This window comes from Lagenorhynchus albirostris, chromosome 9 (assembly GCF_949774975.1).
Source record: "Lagenorhynchus albirostris chromosome 9, mLagAlb1.1, whole genome shotgun sequence".
NCBI classification, from domain to species: domain Eukaryota; kingdom Metazoa; phylum Chordata; class Mammalia; order Artiodactyla; family Delphinidae; genus Lagenorhynchus; species Lagenorhynchus albirostris.
The window spans coordinates 94,430,173-94,442,919 of NC_083103.1; the positions used below are offsets into that span (position 1 = coordinate 94,430,173).

General features: G+C 45.3%; 1 protein-coding gene across 1 annotated transcript; it reads left to right on the forward strand.

Moving 5' to 3' along the window:
- Positions 1-333: 333 nt before the first annotated feature.
- LOC132525414 (T-cell surface glycoprotein CD3 epsilon chain) lies at positions 334-11,112 on the forward strand. Its single transcript, XM_060157970.1, has 9 exons — positions 334-379; positions 492-600; positions 3,143-3,163; positions 4,681-4,695; positions 7,408-7,437; positions 7,867-8,073; positions 8,905-9,072; positions 9,604-9,650; positions 10,475-11,112. Exons 2-9 carry the CDS (start codon positions 552-554, stop codon positions 10,529-10,531), a joined length of 594 nt encoding a protein of 197 aa, XP_060013953.1. The 5' UTR covers positions 334-379; positions 492-551; the 3' UTR covers positions 10,532-11,112.
- The last annotated feature ends 1,635 nt before the right edge of the window (positions 11,113-12,747 follow it).

Sequence of the window (12,747 nt, forward strand, 5' to 3'; positions counted from 1 at the left end):
CTAATAAAATGGCTGTGTCTTGCTGCCCCATGCCACATACGCCATAAAGAAAGCAGCTCTTCTGTGCTCCTCTCTCTTCCTGTCACAGCCTGTTTGGCGGGCAGGGGTTTCTGAGAAGGGAGCCCCCGACATGGGGGTTGCATTGTGCAAGGCCCAGACAACTAAACTGCAGGCATTTTTCACAGCAATTTCAGGTCTCGCTAGTCCAATGGGAGGACGTGGGGCCCAACTCTCCCCAGCCAACCCAGGTGGCTGCCTCTGCCTCGAACGTTTCCCAGTGACGTAGAACCCTGCAGGCCCAGAGGCCCCTCCACACTTCCTGTGTGGGGTTCAGAAACCCGCCTCCCCTCCCAGCCTTAGGTGCCTGCTTCGGAAAATGGTGAGTCTCCCGCTTACAAAGCCCCCTTCTCCATCCCAGCATTGGGAGCAATGGCCCCAGGGTCCTCATCTCCATCAGGGGTTTTGAAAAAGTCCTCTGGCTTCTTTTTCAGAAGTTATAAGCCAACCGGCCTCCGCCATCTTAGGTAGAGTGAGTGTCTGGTGAGGGAAGGATGCAGTCGGGGAATCTCTGGAGAGTTCTGGGACTCTGCCTCTTATCAGGTGAGTAGGATGGAATGAAAAGGGGAGTGTTTCTCCAGATCATGGAAGGCTCACATCCTAACCTGGTGCTGCCCAGTGGTACCAAGGAACCTCATTTACTAGAAAATATAAAGTGTTTGTGCAATGTTAGCATAGGGAACCAGGGCTGGAGGCTAGTGTGTGCCCAGGAGACCTTTCAGAGAACAGCCAAAGGAAAGCAGTTGGGATGATCATATCTACTGAAAGCAAGGCGGTCTTTGTGCCTCTGAGAACAAGCTCATTCTGTCAATGAACAACCGAGCCCTTAAGAACTAACACAGAAGAGATTAGAAGAGTTAACCTTCACTCTTTGTTGTGAGGAGACTAGATAGTTGAACCCAAACTCTGCACAGGGTATACAGCAAGCTTAGTATCTGAGACAATGAAACACCTCATAATTTTCAGTCTTCTTCAGTTGACCAAGAGCTTTCAATTACTTTAGTCCTTTTTGAAGCAAGGTGGAATATAAATTGATAAATAACCAAGAGCATTTCCATATCTCAAAACAGACAAAGAAGATTCTTTTAAAGGTTGCCGTTTATTGAGTGTCAGATACCGTGTTAAAAAAGTCTTTACACATGTTTACTAATTTAATCCTTACCTCCACCTTGGAAGATAAACGTTATATGGATCCCCTATTTTACAGATGAAGAAACTAATACTCAAAGAAGCTCAATAACTTGTTTAGAACCACACAGTTAGTAAGTGCTGAAGTTGACCTGGGAATTCAGGACTGCCTACGGGCCTGTGCTCTTAATGACAGCACGACATGAGGCCAGACAGCTCACAAGGGTTTTATTTCAGAGACCTAGAAACTGCTATCACAGCTGGGGCTCCCATCTCAGAGCTACAGCCATGGCTTCTCTAGTTCCTGCTTCATCTTGGGTTTCTCAAGCTTGAATGTGCACACAAATCACGGGGGGATCTTGTTAAATTGCAACTTCTGCTTCAGTGGGTCTGGAGTGGGACTGCGATGCTGCCTTTCTAATAAGCTCTCTGGCTTATTCGTCTGCTACTGGTCCAGGAAACACATTTGGAGTGTCAAGGGGCAGAGTGTGACTCCTTCAAGGAATTGGCTTAGAGGCCTATAGTATAAACTATGCTCTGCAGAGGGAGGGAGAGAGAGAGAGAGAGAGAGGGAGAGAGAGAGAGAGAGACAGAGAGAGAATACCAAAGACCCAAGCACCTCTAGAGATTCGGCATCATGAGAATGTGCTCAGTCTGCCCTTGTTAGGCAGGTGCGGGCAGGAGGCAGTTGGGAGGGGTGTCTCACACAATATAGAGGCTGTTGATAAAAGAGGTACACATAAAACTTTAAGGCAGGACTGCCCTGGTGGTGCAGTGGTTAAGAATCCGCCTGCAGGGCTTCCCTGGTGGCGCAGTGGTTGAGAGTCCGCCTGCCGATGCAGGGGACACGGGTTCGTGCCCCGGTCCGGGAAGATCCCACATGCCGCGGAGCGGCTGGGCCCGTGAGCCATGGCCGCTGAGCCTGCGCGTCCGGAGCCTGTGCTCTGCAACGGGAGAGGCCACAACAGTGAGAGGCCCGCATAACGCAAAAAAAAATAAAATAAAAGAATCCGCCTGCCAATGCAGGGGACATGGGTTCGATCCCTGGTCTGGGAGGATCCCACATTCAGAGGAGCAACTAAGGCCGTGTGCCACAACTACTGAGCCTGTACTCTAGAGCCCGCGAACCACAACTACTGAGCCTGCGTGCCACAACTACTGAAGCCCGCTTACCTAGAGCCCGTGCTCCGCAACAAGAGAAGGCACCGCAATGAGAAGCCCACCCACCGCAATGGAGGGTAGCCCCCGCTCACCACAACTAGAGCACTCCCACGCACAGCAACGAAGACCCAATGCAGCCAAAAATAAAATTAATTAATTTTTTTAAAAAAACAAAAACTTTAAGGCAATGTCAGGGAAACTGATTTTTATAAAGAATCCAAATTACTGCTAAATGTGGGGACCCTGGAGGGCCCAGTGGAAATATGATGGGACTCTTCAATGCACAGGCTCTAGTTGATGAATAATTGGTTTCAAATATTTCCATCTCTTTCTCAAGTAGGAAACAAATTGAAAAACCGAACCATCAGACAAGCAGGAGTCAGAGATGGAATGAGATTCTCAGTCTTTGTACCTAACCCAGAGCTTGTTTTTCTTCCACAGTCAGAGATTTCTTTTCAAAATTGTGGCTGGGCTGCAAACTTCTTTTGCTGTTTCTCCAATCTCCCCAGATGTACCCTCAACAATTTCTAACTTCTGTTTCCCAAGTGTTGTGTGTTCATGTTTAACACTAGCTGCTTTCTTCTTCTGTTTCATCTCGAATTGACCAGGAACCCGTGGTCAGTACGCAGCAGTCTTTGTCACTTATCTGGGGTATAGGAATAACTGTGATCCAGCAGTGGGTGGAAAGGACCTTAGATCTTCAGAAATGGGCAGACTAGGCCAGAGAACTTTTTCTGCTTGGAATCTCAGGCACTCACAACATTTACTAACTCTTTTTTTCTTATTTATTTTCTAGTTGGTGCTTGGGCAGAAGAAGGTGAGATATGCTTTCTTTCCTTGTTATGAAATCAGCCCAGTGTGTTTTGTATTTATGAGTGGAGTTTTCACTAGACCTCCCACAGAGCTCCCACAGATACCAATAAAAGAGGTTTCTATCATCTTCTCCTTTGCCTTTTCTTCATAAGTCTAGAGAGAGTTCTAGCCAAGAAGAGGAATGAAACAGAGATCATAGGAAATAATGAGTCTTAACTATTCAAAAGAAAAAAAGTGAGATAACTAAAAAAGTGCAAACAGTTTTCATTTGTTTGCATTTCATATTTGATGGGAGATTTTTGTAGACGGTTTGTGGCTTGAATGCCTGCATGGACATGCACTGAAAAAGCCTCTGGCGCAGCATTTGAGTGCACTTTCAGAATTACATGTCCAAATACTTTGAATGTATGTGCATATGTGTTCATGTGTGCACATGCATATGAGTGTGCCTGCCCTGGACTTACTTTCTCAGTCATTGCAGAGAGTCAAGAATGTCCCAATATTGGAAGGCTTTCTATTCAGTCAGCTCCTCCAAATTGAGTGAACCAATTTTGTGTTTAAAGGCAGCCACTGGGCCAGTCTCCATTCCATTGCATTACACTGCCTAATTTGTAGTGTCCTTTGGATACTCTTTTTAATATATCATGGAGAATGTGTTAATGTTACATTATTGACAGATGGGATATGTCAAAAGCACTGATATGCTTCAGAATAACTCACCTCTTCCACATGTTACTGGCCATTTAGGGTTGATTTTGTTTACCATTTAATTTATGTCCAATACAGATCTTCTTCTTTCCCCAGCTTTATTGGAACATAGTTGACATATAACATGGGGTGAGTTTAAGGCGTACAATGTAATGATTTCATAAATATATTTTTTATATTTATATACCAAATATATATATTATATTCAAAATGATTACTTAGAACCCTTTTTTATAATTAGTTACCAGTTGTTTAATGTAGGATCCTAAACAGCTTTTCGTATACAGCCATGGGGAATTTGAATATCCATCTTTTTTTTTTTTTAACATCTTTATTGGAGTATAATTCCTTTACAATGGTGTGTTAGTTTCTGCTTTATAACAAGGTGAATCAGTTATACATATACATATGTTCCCATATCTCCTCCCTCTTGCGTCTCCCTCCCTCCCACCCTCCCTATCCCACCCCTCTAGGTGGTCACAAACAACCTAGCTGATCTCCCTGTGCTATGCTGCTGCTTCCCACTAGCTAACACATATATATGGAATCTAAGAAAAAAAAAAAAGGGTCATGAAGAACCTAGGGGTAAGATGGGAATAAAGACACAGACCTACTAGAGAACGGTCTTGAGGATATGGGGAGGGGGAAGGGTAAGTTGTGACAAAGTGAGAGAGTGGCATGGACATATATACACTACCAAACGTATCCATTGTTTCTAAAGGTTGAGGGAAGAGTCCTAACCCATGGCAGCAGGGTCTGATCTTAGTAGCTGATAGGAGTATTGCTAATAGTTTCTTATCATTTCCTTTTCAGATTTTGAAGAAACTGGTAAGAGGATTTTTACTCTGTACGACTTCCTTTCAAATGTGGAACAGAATGGTCATAGAAGACAATCATAGTAATAAATACTAAGAACCAGAACTATTAGAGGGAAAATACAATTATCTTTCAATGATATGTGCCTATGTTTGTTGCTAACTGTCAGGTCTGATTATAGCTGAGCGTGGTGTGTATCCCTGAGCAACCATTCAGGAAAGAATACACATGTGGGTGTTGGAGCCACCACAAGTTTTTGTGTAAATCATGAATTCATTGAAAGCAGAGATGGCGTCTTATTTACCTGGCCCAGTGCCTGGCACATAGTAGGTGCTCAATGAATATTTTTTGAATGAATAAATGATCATACACGTGAATGCATCACTAGTTCCTTCCCCTCAGGAAGCTGATGATCTTGGGAATTCCCTGGCAGTCCAGTGGTTAGGACTGCACGCTTTCACTGCGGAGGGCCCAGTTTCAATCCCTGGTTGGGGAACTAAGATCCCTCAAGACAGGTGGTATGTCGTAAGAAAAATCAGTAAAAAGCTGATGGTCTTATTTGAAAGACAAATAATTGATAATATAGTCTTTTGCATGTTATGGGTAGATACAGAATAAAATATAAAGAGAAGAGTGGTCAACTCTACAGAGGATGGTTGGGGAACGCTCCCCAGAGGAGGTGATTCTTGAGCTAAATTTTAAAGGGTGAGCTTATATTTTAAGGAAGAATATCTCAGGCAGAGGAGAAGGCCATGTAGCGTGTGGTTAAGAGTCTAACTCTGAATCTAGACAGTCATATCTGAATCCTGGCTCAACTTCTTATTTGCTGAGTGTCTTTGAATAATTTAGTTAACTTCTCTGTGCCATAGCATCATTACACGCAAAATGGAAATAATAATGATATCTAGCTGATAAGGTTGTTATGAGGACTGAATGAGTAATTACTTAGAACATTATCTGACGTATAGAAAGCAGGGGGTGGATTTTAACTATCATTATATGGGAAGTATGCAGACTAATTAATATGCATTAAAGTTTATTGAGCATGTGTGTTCTATGTATTGCCCTTAATATTTTACCTGAATTTCCTCATATAACTCTCCTAACACCCCTATTCTACAGGTAAGAAAACCAAGGCTTAGAAAATGAATATATAGTCCAATCAGAGAGAGAAATATAAATGCAGATTTAGCTGATGCTGAAGCTCATTTTTTTAATCATTATGAATGTGTACAAAATTTTTGTGAGCGTAGACATCTAGGCCCTTGTATGAGAATGTGTTGGTCTGAGCTCTGCTACTGCATTTGTGCCAAAAGGAGTTGTGAGCAATTTCCTTTACATTGCTTTTCCAAACAAACACACCAATCAGAGTGAAACTTCTATTTACTTCTAAATTATTTTATTTATGATTTCTAGTTTAATATTTCTAAGAAATATCAGTGCTGAAAAATGATTCCCAAATCAAAATATTATAGACTATTGTCATTATACTCAACTTGCAATTATTAACAGATAGATACACCTGGAGAATGACTTGTTTACATTCCTTATGATCTCAGCTGGAGGGCTGACTGAGCAACTGGGGCAGAACTCTGTTCTGCTCTCCATTAGCAGGACCCCCAGAAGGAAAGGAAGAAAGTAACTAACACTTTTCTTGAGCATCTGCTATGCACCCCATCCATTTTCACGTTCATAATCCATTTAATTCTCACGAATACCCTCTGAAGTGGATGTTTTATCTCCATTTCCCAGATGAAGAAACTGAAGCTCTGAGAAGTTAAATGATTTTCCCTTGGTCACACAGCCTAAAGCAGATCTTGGATTCAAACACAGCGCTACTGACTCAGCCTAGTGCTCTGTCCCCAACAGCACACTGTAGCAAAACAGCCCCAACAGAGAGAGGGCTGTCTCTGAGCACCACTCTCCACCCTTCCAGCTGTCATATACAGGCTCAAGCATAGCCTAGTGCCACCCAGTGTCCCAGCCACAAGTTTTCCAGGAAATGAGGGTGCTCCCCAGCCCGCTTCCCAGGGCAAAATTGCCTACTGTGGGGAATTTGGCTGGATCCCCAAATTATACTAGTGGATTTCAGTTGTCCACACCAATAGTTCTAACAAAAATAATTGAGAGTTGATTGCACTCAGATATAATTTAAAATAAAGTCACATTTTATTAGAAGAACTATTTCCTTAAAATGTGCATAGTGCTTCACATAACTTAAGGGCAATAACAGAAAAGTGGCATGGAATAAGAAGAAAGATATTTGATCTCTACTATGAGGGTTTCTGTTAGTTATAAGTAAGAACTTCTGAATAATGAAAAACACGGAAGCCCAAGAATCAGTGATTCAAACATATAAAGGTCTTTATCTCTGAGAAGACCCTTTCATATCTATCTGGAATATGGTTCTTGCTAATGCAAGAGAATAAGCTTGAAGACGACTGGAATTTTTCAGCTTCAGGATTTTAAGACTGAGCTCTAGTGGATCTAAATCTAGAAGCACGTGCTGGTATATTCTCAGTTTGATGTATCTGAGTTGTGTCTATGAGCATATCTCATAGGACAAGGACATACCTCACCTTCAAGACTTGGAGCTCCCTAAAGAACAGGCCCTCTTTGGGAATTCTTGAGGATAGTATCTAGTTCCACTTGAAATTTTTCACCTACAATTTAAACTTAAACCAAGGTTATTTTCTTACCGTTCCTTCCTTTTTTCATTTTCAGATGAAGTTACACCAACACAAACAATTAAAAGTAAGTTTATCAGTCTTTTATATCTGCCCTATCTGATGATGCAAGTCAGTGGTTGGGAAGAAGGAATTGATTGAGAGAGATTAACCCCAAGAACTGAGGTCCTCCCAACCTCATATTTCTAACTCCCATTTTAGAAACATTGCAAATAAGGACTGCTATAGATTTTCTTTACTTCCCTCCTCCCCTTCCAAGTCCCCATGTCCATGCCTAAACTCTGAAGTCACCTTCAAAACGTTCTCTAGGGCCCCTTCTCCTACATATCTCCTCTTTCATACCCCCTAGCCAGCAGAGTTCCCTTTTGACAAGAAAATCTAAGATCTAGGATGTCAGAGGACTTTCTGCACTTGGTTGGTTCTTCTGCTACTAATTTGCCTTAAATCTTACTGGGTTCTCCCTTTAATTTCCCTTCTCTTTTCTCCAATTCCCCAGCATATAAAGTCTCCATCTCTGGAAAGAGTGTAGAGCTGACATGCCCTGAGGATACTGTACCTGAGGAAATAACTTGGAGAAAAGATGATAAACCAGTGCCCCATTTTGACAAGCCACTGTTACTGAAGGATTTTTCAGAAATAGAGAACAGCGGTTATTATACCTGCTCAAAGGACAAGAAGCATAAGCTCTACCTGAAAGCAAGAGGTAATATAGATCTTCAGAGCAAGCACTATTAGACTCTTTAGGGAGGACCATTTCAAAAGGGCATTCTCAACATTTCCCCTAACCCAACTCACAGTCCCCTGGCCTCTTTGTGCTTCTGCGACACTCAGTCCTGGACTGTCTGGGGCCGCACAGCATCAGTGTTTTCTGAAATATAGATTAAACACCAATATGGGGCTGTCTGGGTAACCTCAGTCAGCTCTAGATCTAAAACTACAATGTCCCAAGAGACAAGATTGGGTCCTTTGCATTATATCGTGTCCAGAATTACGGGACACCAATATTAGTTTATCTGATGCTTTATCCAGAGAGGAATTCTCCAGGATTTACAGAAAGAACTCAAAGCCACTCTACTAAAGTGTCATAAACTAAGGCATATTAATAAGCAATAATGATAGCTAACAATCATTGAGAGCTTATTAAGTTTTAAGCACTATACCAAATACTTGTCAGGGCTTTTCACACAATCCTCTTAACCACCATATGGGTTGAGTGCTGTCTTACTCCCATTTTATAGATGAGGAAACAGAGGTTTTGTGGGTTGAACACACATTCCACAGCTTTCACAGCTAGTGAGTAGCATGGCTGGGACTTGAACCCAGGACTGTCTGACTGCAGAGCCTCTACCCATGAACACCACAGTTTGCTTGTTGTTATAAACGTGTTGAAAGGGGGCAGGGGGTGTCTGACCATGGCAGGCATGTGAGTATTAAAGGCAGAACGACCTTCATTTTTGCCTTCCTCATCTCCAGTGTCCTGTGTCTTCCCTTCTGGGTGATCTCTCTTCTTCTCTCCACACTCCCCACCCCACAGTGTGTGAGAACTGCATGGAGGCGGATCTGAGGTTGGTGGCCACAATCATCGTAGTGGACATCTGTGTCACTTTGGGCTTGCTGCTGCTGGTGTATCACTGCAGCAAGAGCAGAAAGGCCAGGACCGCGCCTGTGACGAGAGGAGCGGGTGCTGGCGGCAGGCCCAGGGGTAAGACCATGGAGGAGATTCCCGCCAAGGGGGGAAGCCCAGGCCAGGCCAGGATGGGCTGGCAAGTCCAGGGCTAGGTCGAGACAGCTTCTCTAGAACATTCACAGTGTGGCCAAGATCTTGACACAGAGTGTCCCATTTCAGACCACTCCTGTCCTCTCCACCCTTGAAAAATGCAAAAACGTTTACTACCAGGATGGGCTTCTTCAAGTGCCTGTCAGTGTTCTGGAGCAATCAGACTCCACCCCTCAATCTTTGTGGAGACTTTGGGACATTAGTTCCTGCCTTTTCCTTGCCCTCCCGACTCCAACCTGTGGGAAAGGAAACAGTGGAAGGACCTTTAGCTGAGGTCACAAATGATAAGGACAGTGTGGGGTCATTAGAGATGGGATGAAAGAAAACAAAGAGAAAGGGCAGCTGAAATAGAAAAAAGAAGTAGAGGAGAGTTCGCCCTCCTTGATCTGGGTCTCGTTCTCACAAGATTGGTGTTTCCTCATGGCAATGAATCCTTTTCCCTTCCCTCCTCTGCAGGACAAAACAGGGAGAGGCCACCACCTGTACCCAACCCAGACTATGAGGTAACAAGGGATAAAGTGGGGTGAGGGGTCTTTCTAGGAGAGAAGGGGACAGGTGGGACTGGCCCATCAGACACTTGAAATCCCCTCCCTCAGGGCTCCAGGATAACCCACCATGTGCCCGCCTCTGCATCCATCATGGTAGGACGGGGCCATCTCAAAGGCTGCAGGGCTTCCACAACCACGGGTGGTAGGGGTGAGGTGCTGCCCCTATTTCTCTGGCTTATTCATTAGCTGAGCGACAGCCATGGGGAATACCGTGCACCCAGACTCTAACATGATAAACTCATGACTGATGTTCCACCGGCATGCACCTACCTGTTGTTGGAACATGAAAATATTTCACTGGTGAATAGCCCCAAGCTTCCTCCATCCTCCATCCCCAGCACACACACTGCCAGACATCACAGCCCCTCCCCCACTGGACCACCTCTAGATTGGGCAACTGAAGAGTTACTGCCTAGCATAGCAGAGAACCACCAGGATTGTTCTGATTGCTCAGTGTATGTGCACTACCAATTGTTAGATATTTTGAATATCACACATGGACAAACTCAACAAATATTTATTGAGCACCAGTCAAGAGCGTGCTGTTCAATTTTGCACGAGTGACTTCATTTAATTCTGAGAAAAGGTCCGAGAGTTGAGTCTTTAGTTTCCCATTTTTGAGATGGGAAAACTGAGGCTCACAGGAGGTGAGCAGATCAAATCTCTTACCAGTTGAGCCTGCCTCCTGACCCCTGGTCTAAGGTTCTTCAGAGGCCCTTCTTTCTCAGGAGTGACCTCCTCCCACTCTGCTGACCATCCCCTCTCTATTCCACCCCTAGCCCATCCGGAAAGGCCAGCGGGACCTGTATGCTGGCCTAAATCAGAGAGGCATCTGACAGCTCCTGAAGGCACTGTCTCCCACTGACCCAGGTCTGGCTCCTCTCCAGGGCTGCTACTCCCTGTTCCCTGGGCAAACCTTGGACCGCACAGGAGAACTGTTCCTCTGCCTTGTGGGGAGCTCACACCCTCAGCCTTGTCCCCAGCGGCCTCCTTCCTGCCTTCTCTGCTGGCCCCCATCCGAGGATATTGCTGCCTCATTATCCTTTGAAACATCATCACTACTCACCCCTCGCACCCCGCCTGCCCTCTTATCAGGATATTTATTTCTGTTCTTCACACACCCCCATTCCTTCCTGCCCTGATGGCTGTTACTTCTCCCTGTGGCTCCCTCCTCCTCCTGCATAGAAGTTGCCCCATCCCTAACTATTCCATCTACATTTCCCTGTTTCTAGCTCTCTCTTTGGCGACCCTCTGTGGGAATGGACTGGGTAAATGCTGGCAGAGGTCCCGCCCTGTTCACAGACCCTGGCCCAGAGCTAGTCCTGTGTCCCTTCCCTCCCTGTCTCCACAGCAGGCCCCTAGACAGTCATTTGCAGCTCCATGAATGTGCTAGGCGCCTTTTCAGCTGAGAGAGAAAAGAAATAAAGTGTATTTGGCTGAAAGAGTTGCTGTCCCTCTTTTCTGGGAGGCCCTCAGAGGCTGCCTCGTTTCCTAAGACAACACAGGTCCTCCCTTCCTCTGACTATATTCCTAGCTATGACCCCAAATGCCAGTACTACCTGTTTTCACAGCTGAAACAGACATTATCTGAAGCTCTCTTTGGAAAGGGCATCAGGGAATAAATCAAAAGAGAGAGAGAGAGAGTGAAAGGGAGGGAGGGAGGGAGGGAGGGAGGGAAGGAGGAAGGAAGGAAAAGAAAGAAAGGAGAGAGAGAGAAAGAAAGAAATGATCGTTTACCTAATGTCTTTTGGAGAAAAACATCAAGGATGGCAGAGAGTGCCTGATGGGTCCCTGATGGAGTGGTCAGCTCAGAAAATGGGTGAGACAGAAACAGAGGCCTTAAAAGGTAGCTGAAGGCAGCAGGCAGAAGAGAGGAGGTGAAGGGGAGGCAGCGGACACATATTTCCTTCCTGCCTCGAAAAGGAAGCGCCTCCGCGGAGCTGGGGAGGGGAGGGGAGGGGAGAGAAGGGGAGGAGGTGCTGCCGGGCAGGCCCCTCTCCCTCCACTGTGAGAGGCAGCAGCCTGCAGCCCGAGGCGGGCTGTGGTTTAGCGGCCAGGATGTGGGCTGCACTCTGAGCGAGGGACATGGGTGCAGCGCAGCAGAGACTGGTGTTGTGGGAGGGTTTCTTTCCACTCTCCCAGGGCACACACTCAGCTTGCAGAGAGAAGACGCCAGAGCACTGAGGACCTCTCAGCCCAGCTCAAACCAGTGGGCTCTCCTTGCTCCCTCTCTGCACTCAGAAACCTCTCTGCTGACCCCAGGACTATTTAAGAGTGTGACCACGACTCACAAAAGCCCTTTGTGGTTAGCAGCCTCCACACACTGGACACACTCAGCCTTGGTCTTGTGGTTACAGTTTCTATCTGTTGGCCCCTGCTGAAGCTGCTTCTCTCCCTGTAAGCACTCAGCACTCAGGCTCGAAAGGAATCTCTGTGACGTTGACCACCACTAGCTGCTGAGCAGCAGGCTGGCCCGGGGTGGCAGTTCTGTCCCAGGTATATGTGATGCTGCCCAGGCAAGGGAGGTATGGCTCAGCGTAATGAAAGCAATAATAGCTAACACTTAGGAAGCATTTACTCTGCTCTAGAAATTGTGTTTAGCACTATACAAGCGTTATCTCATTTCATCTATGATGACCGACCGACAAGGTAGATGTCCTTATTTTACATATGAGAATAGGGGGCTCAAAGAGGTGAAGTCATTCACTCAAGGTGCACAGTTAGTCAGGGACAGAGCTGGAATTAGCCGCCAAGGCTGTCCAACTCCAATGCTCTGAACAGCTACCCAGTGCTGACTGTGATCATTAGAAATGCTCTCCATTTTCCTGACTTAAAAACTGTATTGAATTGCTTAGGTATTCCTTCCATGAGCGCTTTTCTAATCACTCGTGTGACAGACCAGCACTGTGCTAAGTACTAAAAGGATACAAACAGTTCCTGTCTTCAAGGAGCTTACAATTATATGAGTGGTCAAGTATGCAAAAAGTTAAACAGCGACAGAACCAATGTGAGTAAGCATAGAAGTGCTATAGATGGTGTTGTCAGTTTTCCC